Source organism: Polistes fuscatus, unplaced genomic scaffold, assembly GCF_010416935.1.
Source record: "Polistes fuscatus isolate 324 unplaced genomic scaffold, CU_Pfus_HIC Scaffold11, whole genome shotgun sequence".
Classification (NCBI taxonomy): Eukaryota; Metazoa; Arthropoda; class Insecta; order Hymenoptera; family Vespidae; genus Polistes; species Polistes fuscatus.
Genome location: NW_025113009.1, coordinates 1,809,597 through 1,831,899, shown reverse-complemented (window position 1 = coordinate 1,831,899; position 22,303 = coordinate 1,809,597). Strand labels below are relative to the sequence as shown.

The 22,303-nt window shown below is 32.8% G+C and overlaps 1 protein-coding gene and 1 long non-coding RNA gene across 3 annotated transcripts; one reads left to right on the top strand and one right to left on the bottom strand.

The window, feature by feature from the left end:
* The first annotated feature begins 14 nt into the window (after positions 1-14).
* On the top strand, positions 15-18,082 carry LOC122526450. Of its 2 annotated transcripts, none has more exons than XM_043649851.1 (8): positions 15-140; positions 6,526-6,750; positions 6,930-7,507; positions 11,812-11,992; positions 12,830-12,964; positions 13,740-14,226; positions 15,211-15,469; positions 15,909-18,082. In XM_043649851.1, exons 2-8 carry the CDS (start codon positions 6,528-6,530, stop codon positions 16,275-16,277), a joined length of 2,232 nt encoding a protein of 743 aa, XP_043505786.1. In that variant the 5' UTR covers positions 15-140; positions 6,526-6,527; the 3' UTR covers positions 16,278-18,082. The 2 variants fall into 2 exon arrangements, with proteins under 2 accessions (XP_043505786.1, XP_043505787.1); XM_043649852.1 differs by having other exon boundaries at positions 15,211-15,455; positions 15,909-16,069.
* Positions 18,083-18,528: 446 nt separating this feature from the next.
* LOC122526454 lies at positions 18,529-20,540 on the bottom strand. Its single transcript, XR_006306063.1, has 2 exons — positions 20,225-20,540; positions 18,529-18,613 (listed from the first exon to the last, which is right to left on the bottom strand). It is a non-coding gene; the product is annotated as an uncharacterized LOC122526454 (long non-coding RNA).
* Positions 20,541-22,303: the final 1,763 nt, after the last annotated feature.

Here is a 22,303-nt window from a genome sequence, read left to right as displayed (position 1 = left end):
ATAAAGGCAATTTACTGTCGACATTCGAAGGATTTATTTAACGAGGAACCCGTCATTTTGTCAACGAAAGAGCAGCAATGCGGTTGCATTTAACAAGGGTGTTTATTGTTCTACGATAATCATTGACAGCCGAGTTGCCAGTGAGTATTTAAAGATCATTTAAACAAACATTATTAAACGCGTCGTCCGTCGAGGGCGACGAAATTTCATTTCCTTCATTCACGCTTGAGAAAAACGAGAGAAACCAAGGCGGGCGGGAGGGAGGTAAGGGAGGGTAGGAGGTTGGACCTCAAGGACACGTCTTCCACTTTGCGACCTTGTCTGCGATTTAACAACGAGAGCCCATTAATTTGCTCAACGAGTAGGACTCGATGAGCGCTTAACTCACTATAATAATGACTCTTCCTTCATTAGATCATTTTCTTTAATCTTCTTACGATCTTCTCTCTTTCTTTTATTTTTCTCTCTCTCTATTCCTCTAATTAACACATTCTTTTAATCATAGAATGCATCATCATCATCATCACTTGCAATAACTATCGTAGGATTTTATTATTAGTCGAGAAATCAGTCGAGTTGGAAACCCTTGGAAGTCGTGCGAGCAAAACTCGTTCCAGGTTGGCCTCGAAAGCGACCGCGGGACAACATAGAGAGAGAGAGAGAGAAAAAGATAAAATACAAGAGAGAGAAAGAGAGAAAGAGACGGGTCGTTGCCGTGTTAGGAATTTGGCACGACGCATTCTTCGAGTACGGGGCCTCGCAAAAACTGGTGATGCAAAGAACACACCGAGGAAGAAGAAGTCTTACTAGTTTGTCCTGAATCTTTAGTCGATAGGAGAATAAGAAGAAGAAGAAGAAGAAGAGAAAGAATTAGTCTATCGATGAAGTCTCGAATGCCGTTTAATATGATTATCGATTCGAGCATGTTCACATGCTAAGACTAATCTTCGCGATTTTCTATTCGCACATACATACTTACATAAATACATAGATACATATATAGATACATACATACATGTATAAATACATTGAGAATATCATCGAGTATCTGTTACTTTCTCGAGCCACGTATTTCTAACCTACTTTTGCAAATCGTAACCCCCCTTCTGAGGGAGGGAAAGAGAGAGAGAACACGATAGTTACTATCGCACGGAGATACTCGTGCCAAGTCTTCTTTTATCACGACGGATGATTCGGATCGTTAAATTCGGTGCAGTGGCCCTGCGAAATCGTTGAAAGCCGAAAATTGTTCATTCTGTTGCTGCAGTTCGTTCGAGGAGCTCGACTTATATTCGCCCGGTAGAAATCATTGAGAAAAATATCATTAACTTTTATAAATAACTTTATATTTAATTATTTTACTTTTATATAATATTATTTTGATATACCCTGTTAGATCTTCGTTTATATTTATACCCACGTATATAAGAGATTGAAGGTATTAAATAGAAGATCTAAATCAGTCGTACGATTAATTAATTGAACGACCCACGTCGTTGTTCCTACGGACGCGAGGACATTTATCGTGGGAATATAAAAGAGTGACCGCATCGAGGAGGATTCTTTTTTTCTTTCTTTTTTTTTTCTTCTTCTTTCTTTCTTCTTTCCCTATTCTACGCAACAACCACGTCTTTTCCGCGGTGAAACGAAATAATCCTATTAAATCAGTGAGATTACTCGAGAACGCGGTGCATTTATTATGTTAAGTCCGTTGCACGATTGATTATTATAGTAATTATCTCTCGGCTCTACTCGTATAACACTGTGGATGGTGTATAAATAACGGGAGATATACGAGAGAGAGAAAAAAAAAGAAAAAGAATAAATATAAAGGCACGGTTGTAACAATAAGAAATTCAACGACATAATATTTCCATCAGGAAACTGGTGTAATATAATTTCAAGGTAGAGGCCGTTAGTTTTCCTTTAGGCTTACGGTTAGGATACATTTTTTTTTTTTCATTTTATTTTGAAAAGCTTTTACACGAGCGGAATAAGAAGAAGGAACACTCGCCGATTCTTTGTATAAACGAGAAATAGAGAGTAGGCATCAAATCTACGAGTTTAAAGAGAAAGAGAAACACTAAGAGAGAGAAATAAAGAAAGAAAATTCCAAGCCGGAGTTTCACATGACCGAGTTAGAACATCCAGTTTTACTGGGACAATGGTTATGACACGGGAGATCGCTTTCACACCACGTTCTACGTGTCTTCTCGCGATACATCGCGATGTTACTCCTGAGCTTTGCGCTAATTTAACAGAGGTCATAATCATAAACGTCATTTTCGTCCCTCCTCGTCATAACGCAATTGCGGACATTGCCATTTCGATGATAATAATCCTTTTTAAGTATGTATGTACGTATATGTGTAGAAATGTTTACGTGTATTATGTGTGCACATTTAAGTATATACGTTTTTGCGAAAGCAAATGAGATCATTTATGAAACGAGATTAGATCATATATACTAAAAAAAAAAACAAAAAAAAAAAACGAAAAACAATTGAGTTAAATACTTCGAGGTTTTATTTCCTCTTCTTCTTCTTCTTATACTTCTTCTTCTTAATTAATTAATTTACGATCGTTTAATGAAATTAAAGTCGACTATATGAGTTTCCTTACTCGAAAAATTATATGTCCTACGTGGTTTGAAAGTATGAAACAACTTTCTTTGAGATAATTATTAAGGAGAGTATTATATATTATATCGTTTGGACGTTTAATCTCCTTTCTCTTTTTGCATGACTATTTATAATATTAGACAATTTGTTTATTCGATAGAAAGTTTGCTTCATTTTCAAACCTCTCTATATCCATAATTTTTAATTACTCGCGTACAAACTTGCGTATCTACGATCTCTCTTTTTTTTTTTCTTTTTCTTTTTCCTACTCATTTTTATTTCACCAAATTATGATTGGTATTTCTTTTTTTCTTTTTTCGTTTTTCGCGAAAGAGACGTAGAATTTTTTTTTAATATCGAATATATAATAAAATTAGTCAACGATCTTTTTTTTTTTTTTTAAATAAATATATGCATTTTACTTGCATATATTTACGAATTAAATTTATTTTTTAATTTATTATATACGTTTCATTTGTTTATTAATTATTGCTTTTCTTTTCTTAAAAAAAATATTTATCGATTTAATAGATTGTTTAAAGTGATTTAACACGTTCCAATTTTTCTTTGTTCGACTTTCGAAATTCATAAAATTCTTCTCACCTAGATATACACAAATATCACTCATATATTCTCTCCTTCCTACAATTTGCATTTCACGAAATTGATTTTCCCCCATTGAAAATATGTCAAGGAAAGACATTCATCGATTGAGTACACAACAATTATTTAGATACTTCAACGCTCTCCAATCTTTTTCTCCGACTCTCACAATTCATTAAATTCTTTTCAAATGTATGTATATATAGGTCACGTTTATTGTTTCTTTCATACAATTTTTATTTCACGAAATGAATTATGTTTTATTCCATATGAAATATTATTTTATGTCAAGGAAACATCTATCCATTTAACGGTATAAAATAATGATTTTAATATTTCAAAACTCTTTCACAATTTTTCGTTTCAATTCTTATGCGAACTTTTCTCCCTTTACATGCATCAGTATTTACGTATTTATATCACTTACATCAAATTAATTATATTTCTTTAAGAAAATATATTTTTCCTTAATTAAAAGGAAACCTCTCCCCTCCATTAATCTTATTAAAAATTTGCTTATTTTGACAAAGAAAATCATGAAATTATTTTCACTTCAGCCTATAATACTGCAAGGATTGATTATCTTTCATTCGAAGGATGAAAACGTTACAAATCTTTTTTTGGAATATTTTCACTCGAAAAAATTCTATTCGTTTGAATATATAATAGATATTTTTTGTCTCTCTTCCTCTTTGTTTTTTTTTCTTCTTCTTCTTTCCCTGTTTCTTCCTTCCCGACCTTGGTAACTCTACGGCACCTATCGACATTCCGACTTAATCGAACGGCACGCCTCCCATAACGATGGACCCGAGCCGCATACCGATGAGCCTTTTACGAACAACACACACACAAACACACCTACACTAAACTCTTTTTATGTTCGACTGACCTATAAGGAGAGAGGCGCAAACCTTAGAACGAAGAAAACGGATGATACGTTTGACTTCGACCGGATTTTCTTGAATGCATTCAACTAAACCCCCACACCGTTTAATTTTATTATCCTTTTATTACCGAAAGAAGAAACAAATCTAACAATAACTTACAAGCTTCTATTCCTTGCTGTTTCTCTTAAAAATGTCTTTGAAAAGAAAACATCGTCTGATCGCGGTTTAATCCTTTTTATCTTTTTTTTTTTTTTTAGATTTACAAAGTTCACCTTTCAAAGCTAATAATCGGATTTCACAACTGGAAACATTTGTAATCGGGATTAGACGTTTAACGATTAATAAAAATGTATGCTTTTCGTTTGTGGTGTTATTTGCTCGAGATAAAATACGCTTATCTTTTTTTTCATCTTTTCTTTTTTATTTAACACTGTCCTATTGAAGGATTGAAAAATATATTAAATGCAAATTAATCAACCTAGCGACGTTTGTATTTATACGAGCATATGATTCAATCTAAATAATAAACATCATTCATAAAAAGATCTAATCGGTGAAATTATCAAAACTTGAGAGAGAGAAAGAAGAAAATTATGAGCAATAAATATAAATATAACGGATCAGAGTCGTGTTCGAGACGTGGATTGAGAATCTAGTTCCATCTTGGGATTATTTCTCTTTCTTCTTCCGGAAATTAATCCCGCAACGTGAATTCTTCATTCTAATTTATTTTCATCGATATAAAATATAACTCGTGGCGATCTTCGATCCAATATCTTTGATCGATGTTATCTTTCTATGGGAAATGAATACTTTTTTACTGCAATATACACACACACAAACGTACACATACACGCACACCTTTGAAAAAAACCGGTTTAACGTAGCAATTGTCACGGCTGATTTCACTTGGATTTAGAGTGTGCCGCGAAATTGAAAAGCATACTTGGTTGCACCGTACTACTACACTTTGAGTTTTCTTACCACGGATGGTAGATATCGAAAGAGAGAGAGAAAGATATATCGGAAACAGGAATGTTTTATGATCATACACAACCTGGATAAACGCGTTGCGTAACACTTGAACTATGATTATTGGCTCACATTGAAGAACACCGATAGACTTCAGAAACTTGTTAGAATAATCACACGATCGAAAAACGAATGATTATAATAATAATAATAATAATAATAATAATAATAATATTAATGGCAACAATACAACAACGGTAACAAAACTTTCGAATTCTTTATCCCGTCGTTTCGTTTCGATTTAAAATTGTAAAACGTTTTTCTAATCTTTCTTCTTCTTCTTCATTTTTATTTTATTTTTTTTTTTAATTTATATAATCGTAAATTCATATATATGTGTGTGTAATTTTGTGGAAATTATTTACGGTACGTTTATTGTGTTATAACTTTTTAGAAATTTGTTCATTTGTATCGTTGATAAATCGTTTTTGATCAGTATTCGTTGGAAAATATAATAGTTCGAGTATGCTTTGGCAATAAATTAGACCGCAGTTCTGCGCGGAATAGAAAGTTGTAAAACCGTTGCATTACGAGAAGAAATGAACCAAAAGTGAAAGAAAAAGAGATAGACGTAAACGGGAGATTTATAATATAGAATATATATATATATATAAAAAAAAGGAAAAAAATTAGGGGAAAAAAGAAGTAGACAATCTTGCGTGAAAAATAGGCAACGCGTACATCGTCTTCCCTTTCTCGTATTCTTCCGTTATGAGATTTAACACGTTTCACGGAGAAACGAAAAGATTCCGTGCTTCCTCGTTTCCCATTATAATGCGAGTTTCCATTTGTAATACAAGGAGACTTCCGATTATATTATTAATCTCATCCGACTCTCTTCCTTGTACGATATAAAAAAATACATTTACGTTTGTGCATGTATTGTACGTTTGTGTATGTATTGTACGTATGAACACGGTAATTACTAAAGCTTTCATCGAGATGAAGAAGTCGAATAGAAGAGATAAGGATCACTCTCACTAGAAATCATTCTATCGTTTTGGAAAGGAATCCATTTAACATTGAAACATCGGATCTGACGAAATTCATTGTAGAAAACTTGAACGTTGTGTTTTTATATTTGACTAATACGTACGATGATAGTTCTCGCATTTTTATTTAATACGAATATCTCGGAATTTGGATCTAATGTTAATTAAAAGTTAGATAAATGTTAAATTTTTCATAATTTAATCATTAATTTTTCATGCTTGCTTAGATTTAGTAAGATCTCGTAAATAGCAGTTGCTTGGTACGAAATGAATCTAATTTTGTATGTATTTCGTATAATTTTTGTTTTGATTATTCTCGTAAATTACCGAAATTAATATATCTTTGAACTTTCTTTCTTTTTATTATTTTCTCGTATTAATTTATTTTAGAGATGCGAAGCGAGGTTAGCGAATGGTTGGCAACGTGCGTTGGTTCGCCGATATGTATCCTCTTGCTTTCTTGGTCTTTGCTAATCTATCAAAATCAACCATCCTCGACGAAGAGAAGAATAGACGTACTAACGGTGGCAATTCTTGCGGAGAGTCTAGTTCATCAACTTGGATTACTATTTTATGCTATTCTTACTTTAATTCGACCAGCCAATCACTTTGGAGGTAAGGGTTTTTTTTTTATTATAACTATTTTAATTATATATGTTATATATTATAATAATATTTAAAATAATACATGGAAAGATATTATACGTACGTTAATATTAATATATAATAAAATAATGGATGAAGATGAACGAACGAAGAGAAAAACAAAAAATATTTCTATATATATTTTTCAGAACTATGTTCAACTTTAGTTTGGATCCTAAACTCATCGAGCATACTTCAAGAATTGACCTTGACGTCTATCGCAATTTTCGCAGCAATGGGGAGCAAAGATGAGCGGTTTAATTTAACAAAAAATCATTTGAAGTATCATTTGGTCAGTTTAAGCGTAATAAGCGCATGCATTGGAATAACAGGCGTTCTCAACTTTGAACCAGACGTATGCGTATTTCTACCGCAAGAAATATCCATGAAATATGGAATATTCGTCAATTCTCTAAGATGTTTGCTCTTACTTGCTTCGCTCATTGGTTTATTGATAACGATATTTAAAAGTTTGTGCCGTACGCCAAAAGCTGAATTATTAAAATCTGTTTCGGATTTGTCCGAGACCAGTTCGAAAAATTCATCGGGTGCTTTCGAGTGTCATCCCCATCAATGGGATCCATCGAGCGGATCGTGCACCAGTGGTTCGACCAATAGCAGAGCTTGCCTACGTAAGAAAAAAATTCACGTCGATGAAAGTGGCGAAAGATCGACAGTTTACAGCATTCTATTCGTTTGTTACATCTTCGAGCATCTTCCAGTACTGGTGAGTCCAATCGAATCGAAACGAATCGAATCGAATCGAATCGAATTGAATTAAATTGAATTAGATAATCTCTCTTTTATTGAAAGATAATAAGATTGTATTATAATTCCCGCTTATTCATCATTACACGTGAGATCGTTACTCCACAGATTTGATAAAACTATTACAAATCGTTGAAATCTAATAGCTAAACTTTCAGTAATAAGTTCCGTTATTATCCCTGATGATTATTATTGCGTTAACTTACTTTCTTACATTTATTTAACAACTATTTGAAATAGAGATAATCGAATAGAAAAAAAAATGATCCGATGAACAGTAAAGCGTTACGTAAATCGTCTCATAATTCGCGTACTCGAATCAAATCCATCTTAAAAGCTTTCCATTATAAACGTGCAAAGAATTTACAAAAAAAAAAAAGAAAAAAAAAAGAACTAATGTATCTCTTTTTCGTTTTTCTTTCCACCCTTATTTGGACTAATTATTATACTTTCGAATTTATTTTAACGAGCCTTAAGGCGACGTAATTTGTTACCGCGACGTCGATCAACGATTCAAAGAGAAAGCAAAAGACTCGTCGAATTAAACGTTTCGTATTTTGTTAACGCGTGTTTCTTACTTATATACTTTATATATTTTTTTTTCTAATTTTTCCATTGAAGAATTATTAAATTTTTCTTTTTTTTTTTTCTCATTTTTTACGATCCACTTGTTTCTCGTGAAAACATCATCAGAGTATAACCAATCGAAGAGGATGTTTCGAGATCGCCTATGAAATTACATGCGGCACGTCGTGCGTAACCGCGTTGTATAATTTACATTAGTCAGTCTACTCTTCACTCTACTTTTTCGGATTACCGGAACGGTGCATCCAACAGAACAAAGTAGTTTTCATTCCCCCTTCGAATACTCACCCATCTATATAACAATCTAGATTGCAACCGTTGCCTATACAAATACATCCAATAACCTGCAATTTAACGATCAACGTAATAAACGTCTATCTTTCTACTATTATAAATCAATTAACTTGTTTTTTTCGATAACTGAAGAAAAGATACGTCGTCTAATATATATATATATTATACTAACAAGCATGTTAATAATTATAATTCAACGAGAACAAAAAAAAGTTTAACGCGTAGTGTACTACTATTATTGTTCGAATGAAAATATTTAATTCTTTTTTCTTTTTTTTTCTTTTTTTTTAATTTCAAATCGACTTTCTAACGCATATATTTCAAAGATATAAGTATATATATATTTATACTTATTTTAAGCAAGCAAGGTATAACGAAATATGAAAGATAATAGATACAATCGGCGTAGCTGACAATGAGACTATCAATGTGAATCGCACTACGAGCATAAGAGGATATTCGTGCGACTGAACTCAAGCCGGAAACGAGTCCGGTCGTGCCTCGATGATATCCGGAAACGCATATTTCTTTTTTTCTCTCTTAATTTTTTTTTCCTTCTATTTTTTTCTTTTTTTTTTTAATTCTTCCTTCTCGTTCGTGTTTTTTTCTTCTTTCATTTTTTCTTTCTTTCTTGCTCTTTTTTTAATCGTTCACAGGAAGCCCATTTGGAAACGTGAAAGTCCGCCCTCTTCTTCTATCCACCTCCCTAAAGAGAGGGTGGGGAAAGGGGAGGGGCAGGAGGGTAAAAGGGGATCCCTCGTGCGTGGTCGTTGCAATTTGTCGACGAAATTCGAAAGTGTTAACTTAATAAGGACGACGACCTTAATGTACGAACCCAATTATAATTCGAGTAACGTCGTCGTATGATTCGTCAACCCAAAATTATTTTTCTACGAAAGAAACTTTTCCTTTTTTTATTTCCCTCACCCCTTTTCCTCTCTCTTACTCTTTCTTTCCCTGTCACCATCTTCGTGTATCCCACTTGTTATTGACTTTTCTCATGAATATTTATACTAGGATACGTTACACGCATGACGCATACTCTGTTTACATCTCGTGGAAAATCAATTCTCGCGTCAATTAGGTTACAGTAACAGAGATACAACGACGTTGTCTTTCCTTATTACAATGTCACGAACAAGATTCTTTAATCATTTTTTTTTCCTATCCCGAAAGATGTAATTGAATGAATATTTATTTTTTCACGCTAGACTAACCGACCGAGTCAATTTGACTCATTTCTTTGCTATATATGTGAAACTTAAATATTCATTTTTTGAAAAATATGTATATTGGCTTTTAATGTCACAAAGAATTATTCTACTCTGCTAATATCTTCATTCAAACAATATTTGTCTAAGTCTTTAAAAAACATCCGTTAACAAATCTAATATTAAATGACAAACATTTTTAATTTATTGCCACAATATACGTAAATTAATATTATTAAAGAGAACAACAAAATTTCTTCTACGCAGTGGCGAGAGTTGTTTTTTTACGCCTATGCATTAAGAAGAGTTGCACATACGTACGCGTGTTTCAATCGTACCATTCCCTAATTAAGGCAGTAGTTTCGATTTCATAGCACGGACCAGACTAACTATTACTCACGTAATCATCGGCCCAACACACACACACACACATACACACACGGACGACGGTAAGCGAAACAACCTTCTAAAAGCCCCCTCCCCCCACTCTACCACCACCCTCATACGAAGAAATTTTCTTCTACGTGATCATAATTCTGCCACGAACCTTTCCGTTTCGTTCGAGTTATCAAGCAACCAAATTTTGCAACTATAGTCGATATAATATAATATAGAATAGTATAAATACGACGTGTGTATTATATTTGCGTGTACTCTTGAAAGAAAAATATAGCAAGTTTTTTACAACAAAATCGTTAAACAACAAAAATAAATCGAAGTATACGGAACGTATTTTGAAATTGGTGCAAATCCATTTTCTGTCGTTTCGAGTAAATTTAAAGTATACGTATTAGTCAATTAAAAAAATATACGTTAATTATTTCAAGTCTTGCCAGTGTTTCTATTTATTTATCAATACGCAATTCGATTATATACATTTCTTTTTTAGGACTAATTTAATTGAAAATAACGAGAGCATCAAATGGACTTACACCAATTTACATAATTATTTTATTCATCGTAAGAAAAAAAACATTTGAATTAACATAATCGAATCGAATCGAATCGAATCGGATCGATATAAATCCATTAACGATAATAAAAAAAAAGAAAAAGAACGAAAGAAAAGATTGAATTACGTGAGCTGGATTACAGTAAGATCAGTTTTTTTTTATCAATCGATCTGTTCGTAAAGAAATCGAAGGAATTCGACTATAAGAAAGGAGAACACTTTTATTCAAGCCAAGATGATCGAGAACGGCTACTATTTTGTAAGAAGTAAGAGAGATCGTTGAAGTTACATTGAATTTTCACCGTAAGAGTCTTTCTCTCTCTCTCTCTCTATCTCTCTCTCTATCTCTCTCTCTATCTCTCTTTCTCTCATCGACGTGTGTTGAGATGCGCAAAATTGCATGATAACCGCGAGCGTGTACTTTTGAAAGCGCGACCAACGAGTTTTCACCGTAAATTCCTTCCTCCATCAACCAAGTCTCCCCTCAACTCCCCTCCCCACTCCCCCTTCTTCTCATTTTAACCATTACCGTCAAAATCGAGCGACTAAAATCGAAAGTTGTGTGTACACAGTGTTAACATATATATATTTTGTTGTTGTAACGTTTTCGTGAAAGAAAATGACTGAATTGGTAGTTAAACGAATGAAACTAACCACACGTTGAGGTATGCACGATGGGGGTGCATCGACGCGTAAAAAAAACGCACGTCGATGCACTCGCCTTATGCACGCGCGTGCACACGCACGCGCACGCACACGCACACAGGTTACAATTAACAGTACGTTTAATTAGCCGAGCCCGATAGTTTCTTTCAAAGCTTACGAATTCCGCTAGGTGAAAGCCAAGCAAAATTCTATCGTGAGAGAGAGAGAGAGAGAGAGAGGTTTGTGTTCTTATTTATTATATTTTTTTTTTCTTTTCCTTTCTTTCTTTCATGTATCTGTATATATATATATATAGATTTTTTTTTCTTTTTAGATTAAAATCTCTCATCGTAGAGAATTTATTAAAGAAAATTACGGAGAATAAATTTTCAAATCTTTGTAATTTCAAGCCTGAGTACGTACTAATCGACGTGAATAATCAGAACGAATAAATATTTATTTTTTTTCTTTCTCTCTCTTTCTCTTTCTCTTTCTCTTCCTGGTAGTAATAATTTCATTTTTCTAATCGTAAATATGTATATTTGTTACACGATAGATCAATTTATTACGTTACAGATATTTTCCATCAAGCCGAGTCTACTGAGAAATTTTTGTACCTCGCAAAATTTGGCAATGTGGTTGCCACTCGTCAAGGATACACTTTTACCTGTTTTCTTAGCGATTTTCGATAAAATGTTCTGCCGTTACGTCGCCAAAGTTTACACGAAACAAGATCATGCGAGAAGAATCTCACACGGTATGGTCTCTTTTTTTTCTTTTCTTTCTTTTTATATTTAAGCACGAAATTATAACTGTTTCCACTCGTACAACCAATTATTATTTAAATGGATTACCTTGTTAATGTTGGATTCATTTTTATACGTTGTTTCTGTAATATTTGTTTGTATTATATCGAACCTTTTTACTTCGAGCAAATATTTACGCTACCCTAATCATAGACACTGTACTTTATTCTATTTCACTATTATAAACTCATGAACATATTAATATTAGTAGTGTTGTCAAAATAATTTTGAATTAATTTTGAATAATTGCACGTCGAAAAATTTGTGTTAGTTTTAACTGAAATTCAATTATAAAATTCATATTTTAATAAGTCTTGCTGTTGATAAAGGGGTAGTATAGTATGATATGTAATATTTATTTATAGTTTATTTACAGTAATTTGCAAATGATATAATATGAATTTATGTAAGGAAACGATTCTAATGAAATTATCTGGAATATGTTTAAACATTTCATTAAATAGAAAGAAAATCTAACATAAGATGAAGGTTTCTCTTAGTATTAGAGTTTCGTAACATAAGAGTTCCTACGACAAAACAGATGGTTTCCATCCTTTTCTTTAAAAACATGTTAAGCTCGAGCTCGCGTGGGAAAGGCGCGTAACTTTTCTACTCGTTCGTAATGCGCGTCGTTGTCTCTGCGTAAAAACAATATTTTCTTTGACTTCTCATCTGAATGAAGTGATTTTCTTTGCTGAGTGTGATCTATGTTTAAAAAAAAAAAAAAGTAAAATAAAAATAGGACAAAGATATATATTATTTATCGATAATTCAATATTTTCTTTAAGGCGGCGTTGACGGAAAGTTTCGACACTTCGAACACGACGCTGAATACAAATTACAATTGAACCTAAATCACGGCTTGAAATTTCCCTTGACGAACGGAAGTCTTTATGGGAGATTGCACAATCATCAAAATAGAGGTAAGATTATATTATTCGGAATAAAATATTCAAATTAAGACATTCTATATAATGTATTTTATCAACATCGGAAAAAAAAAAGTAATTTTATTATAAATCGTTCGAAAAAGTAATCTCGAAAGGAAATGATTTCTATTCGATAAATCGTAGTAAAAATATTGATTAAATTCGTTTAAAAGTGATACGAAATTTATGAAAATCTATTCATAGATTTCAATATACTTACCTTACATTAATATGAAAATGAATTTATCAGAATATTACGTACGTTTCATATTCCAGCCTTGAAAGTCATTCCTCGTATGCACGCGCAATAAGAAACTATACTGGAGGTCTCGTTTTAAAAAAAAACACGATTCAAATAAATTAATAATTTAATCGCGTTAATCGTCATAACGCGAATAAAAAAATCGAACGAATTGACGATAATTAATTGAAAAATTGTTCAAAGTAAAACGGAGATCCTTTCTTTCTTTTTTCTTTTTTTTTGTATTTTTATCGTCAGTTATTCTCGAATAATACGTAATTAAATGCGAATTATAGGTTGTAAAAAAAATTTATGTAAAAAAAAAAATAAATAAATGATGTGCATTTGTTTCGAAGTCAATGAAAAAAATGCTTTCACGTTTTTCTGCGCGTGTTAATTGAACTAGGATAAATGTTGGGATTATATTTAAAAAGAGAAAATAAGTAGGACGGATGTATATTTTCTAAAAATCTTCGTATTTCTCTTACGTTGAGAATTTGATTTAATTTTGACTTTATATTTTTTCAGGAAAAACGGGCACGATAACAATGGGTGTACAACATTATCCAAGATCGCAATCCGTCAACGAGGACAGCAACTATGCTTCGCTTCCTGCAGAATTATCATCGTTCACTAGTTCGACCTTCGAACCACGTCAAGAAATTCGACATAACGAATCACCGAAGAAAAACTCGACGATAGACGATCGAGCCGATCGATTGTGCCGAGCTAATGATAATTTCATCGAATTAGCTGGAAATCGTAGAAAGATCGGTAGTACGGACGTTTTCGGACAAAATATGGAAAATCTGGTACAATTGGATGATTCCAATTCTAAGAGAAAATTTGCCAAAAGTTTAGAAGAGATATGCGAAGAACCGCAACAACGAAGACACGCCAGAAGTGTTTTGGGATTGGATAGTTTGGTAATCACTTTGGATAACGGTATGAGAGAACAACAGCAACAACAAGCGAGAAATGCACTTAAAAGAAATCAGAGTTTTGATCATGCGAGGTAATCCTTTGTTTCAATTCGTATTATTAGTTGTTATGAAAAATAGGTTTAATCATTGAAATTATTAAAATAGTAGATTATTTTTTCAATCATTCAATCACTTAAAAGGATTCTTTTTCAAAATTAAATATATCTCTGTTTGTCGTGTTGTAGAAAAGGAAATCATTTTGGAATAATTCAAACGCACAATTTTGTATTATTTAGTATACCATTTACAAAATCACAAATATTGTTTTCATTCGAATTTATTTAAGTTTCGTTAATATAATTAATTATAATGAATAGTTATAGATTGCTTTCACGTTCGACAAAGTACCATTTTCGGTAACTTAACTTTAGATCATTCGATTCAATTCGATATTACCTACTTAAGGTGTATATATGGATACTCTAAAAATGGTGAAGTAAGTGTCGGTCTGATTTTCATGCGTTGGATTGAACTTACTACACGTAATCGTATCTATTATTCGTACTCGTTATAGAAAAAGCTGTTTAACCAATTATGGAAGTTTAACAATATTAAATTTATGTGTACGTATATAAAACAACGAGTGAAAGCAAAGTAAGTAATTCGAATCGTGACTATCCTCAGTTTATTTCTCCTTTAAGTTTTGCACGGTGGTAGCAAGTAGAATACTTGTTCGATTTCTCGATTATCAAAAGTTAATGGAATCTGCTGCTTTCACCCGACATTTATGTTCCATTTACTTTTTGATCTTTCCTTCTTACACTAATAACTTTAAACCGGATTAATAAAACTAAATAAGGGACAAAAGAGAGAAAAAATATAACATGTATACGGGGTATCCGATATTTTTCTAACGAAACGACGGTATCAACGTATTCTTGAATTGAAATGAAATGTAAGATTTAAATGATCTATGTTCGTATAAGATTTTTTATCTTATTCGAATACTTTGACACCGTTTTAATGTCTGGCAATCTGTACAATACATTTGATCATTTTTTTGTTTGTTTGTTAAGGTACCATCGACCCATTCTCGATACAAGAACTTACGATTTAAAGAAAGATGAACACAGAAGGGAACAACAAAGTATTCATCAGAGACAAAATAGTCAAGAACTTGGAGATGGTTACGAGACGTCCGATGACGAAAGCTGCGATTTAGAGAACGGAGACTTCGACACTATGAGTTCCTGTAGGAGCAGGAGTAGGAGTTGTTGCTCCGTTACAACGGTTGCTAACGACGACTTCGAGTACTTTCAACGTAAGGGGACCAAGGTAATTCTTTTACGATCTCGGCATTCTTTTCCAGCTCCATAATCTTTAACTTGTTATAACAATTGTATTTTATTCGTATACGCACATGTATATCCCTTTTAGTTATAACGAAAAATACCAACCAATTCGATGCAGTTTTGTAAGATTTGAAAAAACAAAAGAACGCTAGAAGGAATATACATAAATCTAATAAATATAAATGAAAAGTTGTCAATCTCACTCTAATAGCCAGTTAACAGATTTTTCTTATTATTCAAAAATAAAACAAATTTATTTGTAACTTCAAAGAATCCTGTTTACTCTCTTAGGAAATTAGAATTCCGCGAAGATCGTTTAGAATCGCCTGCTTGTTGTTATTGTTGTTGTTGTTGTTGTTAGTTTGCCTTTCCTTCGGTTTTGCTTACGTAATCAGTAATCGTGAGAACGTCCTGTATTGCAGGTGGAGCTGTTGCCCTCGAAGCGAAGCAGCGAGGTAAAGGTCAGCATGCGATCTTTCACGCCGAGGATCATAGAGAACGATACAATCGATCGGGAAGATAGAAGAATCGGTAAAACGATCATCAACCACACAAAGCCGAGTATACAATCGTATCATTTGAAGAAAAGAATTGGACCAGGCTTTTCTATGAACGATCTCGACAAATTAACCACCATCGAGAGAAAGTTTCCAAACTTGTCGATGGAAAGCCTGAAAAGTATCCTCAAAAATTCCGACGTTAGTTACTTGGACAATGGTGATATCTGCAGGCACGATATAGGTGGCTCGGCACCGGACTTTAAAAAGATCTTTGTCACAGAATTTATCTAAAAGTTCTAAAAAAATGTCTAAAGTATCGTCTGATATTTTTTCTTTTCTTTTTTCAAATTTATATCGAATTGAATTAATATCTTACGTGAGGATTTTCTCAAACGCGAATCATTGCCAATGCGAATCATTTTCAAAGATTAAAATTCTAATCTATTATTGGATTTGTAAAACAAAATATCTTAGATCCGATTTGGCGTGTTCGTTATTAAATCGAATCAATCGTGACTAATAGGATATTTATCATCTAAACGAGTGAGACAAATTATTTCGATGGCAGAATGCCAAAATTCGTATGTAAGAAACTTTGTTTTAATACGTATGAATGTGTTATACGTATAGAATATACACGCGAGTAAATATATTATATACGTGTGCGTTATGTAAAAATATTGTAAAATATGTTTCGAGTGTATTTCAGTGACTTCGCGTAAGAAGTTAAGCTGGTAACAGGTCGACACGACGCGTACGATAATATCGCATAGAATTTGTTTTGTATATAGCTTGTACATTTTTTTTTTAATTATTAAATATTTAACGCTATATAAATATGTAAAACACGGGCGCGTTATAAATTGGCGCGTGGGTGGGTGTTCACTCGATTACGTCGTAGAACGATCATGTTCTTTTTTTTTTGTAACATATAATTGCGAATAAAAATTCTCTAATTGGGATTTAAGCACGATTCTATTTTGTACAGGAAGTAAAAAGAAAAAAAAGAACAGAATTATATCGATAAACGCGATAAGCTACGTTACGTTTATTCGAGTCGTTAGAAAGTATAGCAATTTAAAGTTATATACATAAAAAATATATGAATATATCCACATTCTCAACAACATATATGTTCAAACTTTAAGAAATGTTCTCTATAATCCTGGCTTATGTGATAGAACGGCGCGGAAAAGGCCATTCATCGGTGAAACTAATAGAAAACTTGCAGAAACCAACGGAATTTTAAAATCACACAATTTGTTCGGATTAAAGTAAATTCAATGTTTTTTGGGTCGGATGGAAAAAACAAAAATTTATACAGGTGGAAACGTAATGAGAAATTGCAACAAAATAAAAGATGTTGAAATATTTTTGTAATCTGCTTTATATGTCATCATATTTTTTTACAAATTTATTTATATTTGGTCCGTGACTACAAAATCACAAATAACAACGTATATTAAATCGTACATGTAAAAGCGAGTCACGTTTAGCATTTAACGTTCATGTAAATATCTTATAAATTATTTTGCATTTTAAATGCAAATAGAATACAAGTCTTCGGTAGAAAAAAAAAAAAAAGAAGTTTAATCAAGACAAAACGGCATGACATTTCGTCGACATTCAACGATAGTGATTAAAAAGTAATTCTATCCTAATCGTATAATTAATTAAAAAACGCTTAAAGTTTTATTTTTCTTAACAGCAATCAATGCCGATACAAAATGATAATCTAAATAACATAATATTTTGTTCTCTTTTTATACTAAAGAAATTAATTTTATTGCATGGTTTACTGACTAGAAGTGCAACAACATTTGATAGAAATGCAACGAAATAAATGAATGCATCAGAGACAAATGTATACAAATGTAAAGAAAATATTAATTGCTATTGTGAGAAATTGTCAGCTAATTACAAGTATTAAGAGGAAACATTTGGTTTCGTCAGATATACGTCAGAGACTTTCTTATTCCTATTTATACTAATCACGAGTATTATTCATTGCAGGTATTTTACTACACGACTATTAACTTATATTATTCTTTGGATTTTGTAATATACGAACACATAATACAATCATTTAAAATCAATTTGGGTGATAGCAATAGTAATCACAATCTTTAATAGCCTTTTGTATCTTAAATATCGCTATATGATAAATTTGAAAACATGAAAACTGACTTGGCCAGGTGAGAATGAATCATCTAAGGAAGTATGTTGATCGTAGTGGGGGAATACTTTGTTCAATAATATTTATGCTAAAAAATAATGGACTGGTAATTCGAGGATAAGTTATTAGATCTGAACGACTGTTGCAATGACAAATATTACGAAAACGGTGATGACGACGAAGATGATGATGAACATTCTTGCGATTGATTATTATGATTCGTATAAAATAAATCTTCTCCACGAAAAGTAGATTCTATAATGGTCTGCATGTTGCACTTTTGCCCGTTAGCCTTGAACGCTGATAAAAGCCATTCCAATCTGGACCACGCCATAGGAGATCGATGATCTTGAAGAGAACTTTTAGACAAAGTGTTATCCCATTGTCTTGACTCCTTGTCTCTTGTCATTGTCATAGAAATAAACTGTGGATTATCTAAATCCGGGATCATCTAAAAGAAAACAAAAAATAAAAATCAAAAAATAAATAAATATCTTTTAACAATCTTTTCTTTTTATCTTGAAATTGGGTTAGTTATACGTTGAGAAATAATAGAAATGGTTGAAGATCGATTAAAATGATAGGAAAGTTATGTCATCGTGTTGAAATAGGGATAACTGATGTTTGCAGGACGTGTAATGCAAGCCTAAAACTCTCTCCTTGTCTGAAATCAATACTCGAAGAGCATTACACTGTTACTAAGGATTCTCAATCCCCCTCGGATTACCAGATTCACGTCACCCCCGTGCGAATAAATGAGAGAAACAGAGAGAGAGAGAGCTAAAGAGAGAAAGAGATAGAATGAGAAAAAGAGAGAAAAGGGAAATAAAATGGAAGGGAGAAAACGAGCCAATGCGACTAAACGTATAACCAGAGTTCAACGATCAATGAGAGAGGGAGGGTTGGTTGTTCGTTGGTAAAACGACGCCTTAACTACGATGTCCCAATGGAAAACCTCTTTCTGTTTCTGCTTTACTGATGGAGAGATGAAACGAGAGAGTGAAATAAAGAGAAAGAAGGAGAGAAAGAAAGAAAGAAAACTTACCGGTTTCTTCACGTTTTGATAAGGTGGAAACGACATTAAGCAGCCGGATTATAATTAATTTTTAATCGATAAATAATAGTATATTTCTAAATGTAAGAGACAAACACACACTTTGTGTAAGTTTTCACTTTATCTCTTCTTTCACAATCGAATTTCTTTCTTTACTCAATTAGAAAACCTTCCTTCCTGTTTGCTTTGAAGACAGAAAAGAAAAGGAAAACATTCAAACTGAATTGGATAAAACAATGAAAATACGATTATTATAGAAGCGTATACTTGGAATTATATAAATTCTCCTAACTTCAGAGAATGATGATGTAACTACCAGTTTGATTTATTTTTGTTTCAATGCACTTACAATTAGTTACTTTCTAATAGAGTTTCTCAAATGTAAGCGTAGCTTTAAACCGAACAAAAGACGTCCAACGACGAATGAAAATCAAAGTAAGATGTAACAATGGTTAATGGAATTATAAAAATGACAAAAGAGGATCACAGAATATTGAAAGTTTCCAATGAAATTGAATTTTAAGTTAACAAAAATCGATATTATCGTGCTGGAAATTTCTAAGAATGAAATTCCATGAAAAAATATTTATTTGCAATCGAACATATTACCTGAAAAATGGAACGAAAGAAGGATTCGATAGATTTAAGAATTTCTTCACGAACCAGAGAAAGAGAGATTCAACATTGACGAGAATAAAAGATAACAAAAGAAGAAAGGTACAAAGGGAGAATAAAGAAAACGAAAGAAATGGAGAAAAAATACATTCCGATCGAATGTATTTCGTTGTTGCACCCTCTCTTCATCCCACATTCCTATATAATTGCGAATACTATTTTAATATAAAAAAAAAAAAATCAAATAGCTCTCTCGTTAATCGAGAAAAATGGATGACGCAACTTCATCGATAATTGAATAAGTCAAATATAAGAAGAAAATAACAAAGCGATCGTTTTTCCAATAAAAACGAAGATGAAGGAAGATGTGTTAAATTATCGGATATGTCTTACCTTGATAGCTCAAAGTTTCCTCTAGGTAAATTGACCTCGTTCGCAAAGGTCAAGGACGTCCCGTTTACGTGCGCCGAAGAAACTCGGGTAAATTCGTCGTAGCTCGAGCTTTATCTTGGACGCACGGTCCAAGAGTAACTGAACAAGGGCAGCGCCGGTAGAAAACATCAGCTGGCTTGGCATCGCTCGCACGAGGGGTGCTTTTCTCACTCTCACAGACACACAATGCACGAATAATGCACACACACGCGTATAAATACACTAGCATGCACACATACGCATACAACGCTCTTTCCCTTTCCCTTTCCTTCTCTACTCTTCTCTTCTCTTCTCTGCTCTGCCCTTCGCCCTGCCCCCTCTACCTTCTCATATGAACTTTGTTCTAACCGAAGAAGGAACCCACATATGTTAGTCACATGGAAGAGAAAGAGAAGGGGAAAACTTTTGGAGAGAGACAACACACGACGCACTCGGGGGAGTGGGAGGAGAGAGGCAAAGTCCTCCAACTCTTTCCTTTTCACCCCCCTCGTCACCAACAACACCACTTCCGGCTTCCGGTTAGTTGCAACCCGTTAGCTACTAACCGCTCGCGTGCCACTGATTTTTGATCCTATTTATATTCTTATTTCTTTTACACGCGTTATAATGAAATATGAATTTAACGAATTTTAATTACTTTTTATATTCCTTAACAATTGTATATTAAGTAAAGAACAAAAGCTATTGTTCGCGACGCACGTGTAATACAAAAAGGGAGGGGTTTTATACTCGTATCAAATTCTGCACGAATTAAAAACTTAAATTGAATTTATGTTAAACGCAAACTCGCAAATTTAGCATGGAAAATAGAAATACGAATTTTGATATTAACGAAGAATATATATTTTGTATAGAAAAGAAATGTTCGCGTACTTCCGTTCGATAGAAAATCGTAGAACAGAATGAATCACTTTGTCGTAGCATTCCTAATGCCTTAGGTCTTTTATTATATCTAGTTTTCAAATTTTAAGGCTTTCCCATAAAATTTTGTTAGTTTATTTTTGTCAAATGTTCCTAGTATACCTGAAATCACCAATCCTATTGTATCTCGCCTTAAGTCATAGAGTTTTTTTTGGTTGTTTTTTTCCAAACGCTGAATACCAATTTTGTATTTACACAATCTTATAAATCTAGTGAAATAAACATTTCTTAATCTTCGGACCTTAGACCCGCGATGTTTAAAATACGTATCTTGATTTTATCATGGCAAACAAAGATTATTTTTATTTTTACTTATATTAGCATAATAAAGTAAACTGTTGTAGATCAGAGTTCCTACAAACATTTAAATTCTATATAAGAATCTGTGATAAATTAAACAAACAAACAAAACAAATACAACAACAAAAGAAGGGAATTGAGGTTTTAAAAATGAAACACAAACTTACTATGGAAAAATTTTATTTCACGATATTAGACGTCATAAGGGTATCCTATTATTATAAAGAAAATATCGTGTAGAAATATGATTGAACGTTATTTAAAAGGGTATTAGAAGATGCCAATGAAGAAGAGGTGTCTCGTGAAGAGTAATTGTCAATGATATGGGGGCTGATGACGGTCCATTGTACGTGGACGTTCAGGGAATCGAGTAAATTGGTTGAATTGCCACGTCCCGAGGAATATTTATACTCGTAGACTATACGTATAGATGCAGATGTGCGATAAACGTAGTCTCGGATTTGATAAAACTGGACGCCAGTAGTAGTAGTCTCCTCGAGGACGCTAACATGTTTCTTATCTTTTTTTTCTTTTTTTTTTTTCTTCACGACTAAAAATAAATGAAATATTGGATACATTGATAGAACAGTCTCGATCAATGTTACACACACGCGATGATAAGTTTATTATTATTAAAAGACGAGATCGTAGGGTGATGATGGGGGGGGGAGAAGGAAAAACCTGTATTCGATGATCGAGATCGTTAAATATTAATTTCAAATGTAATAAGAATAAGAAAGTAAGTGAAAAAAGAAGATAAAGAAATGGATAACGCTATCGTCATAATTCGTCGTTAAACGTCGTCGTTTATAAACTACT

Excerpts from the sequence above, each read along its gene's own strand:
- LOC122526450 (XM_043649851.1), top strand. The coding sequence starts at position 6,528 with ATGCGAAGCGAGGTTAGCGAATGGTTGGCAACGTGCGTTGGTTCGCCG. Across the intron at positions 11,993-12,829 it reads TGCGAGAAGAATCTCACACG|GCGGCGTTGACGGAAAGTTT; the intron begins GTATGGTCTCTT and ends ATTTTCTTTAAG. Across the intron at positions 12,965-13,739 it reads GCACAATCATCAAAATAGAG|GAAAAACGGGCACGATAACA; the intron begins GTAAGATTATAT and ends ATATTTTTTCAG.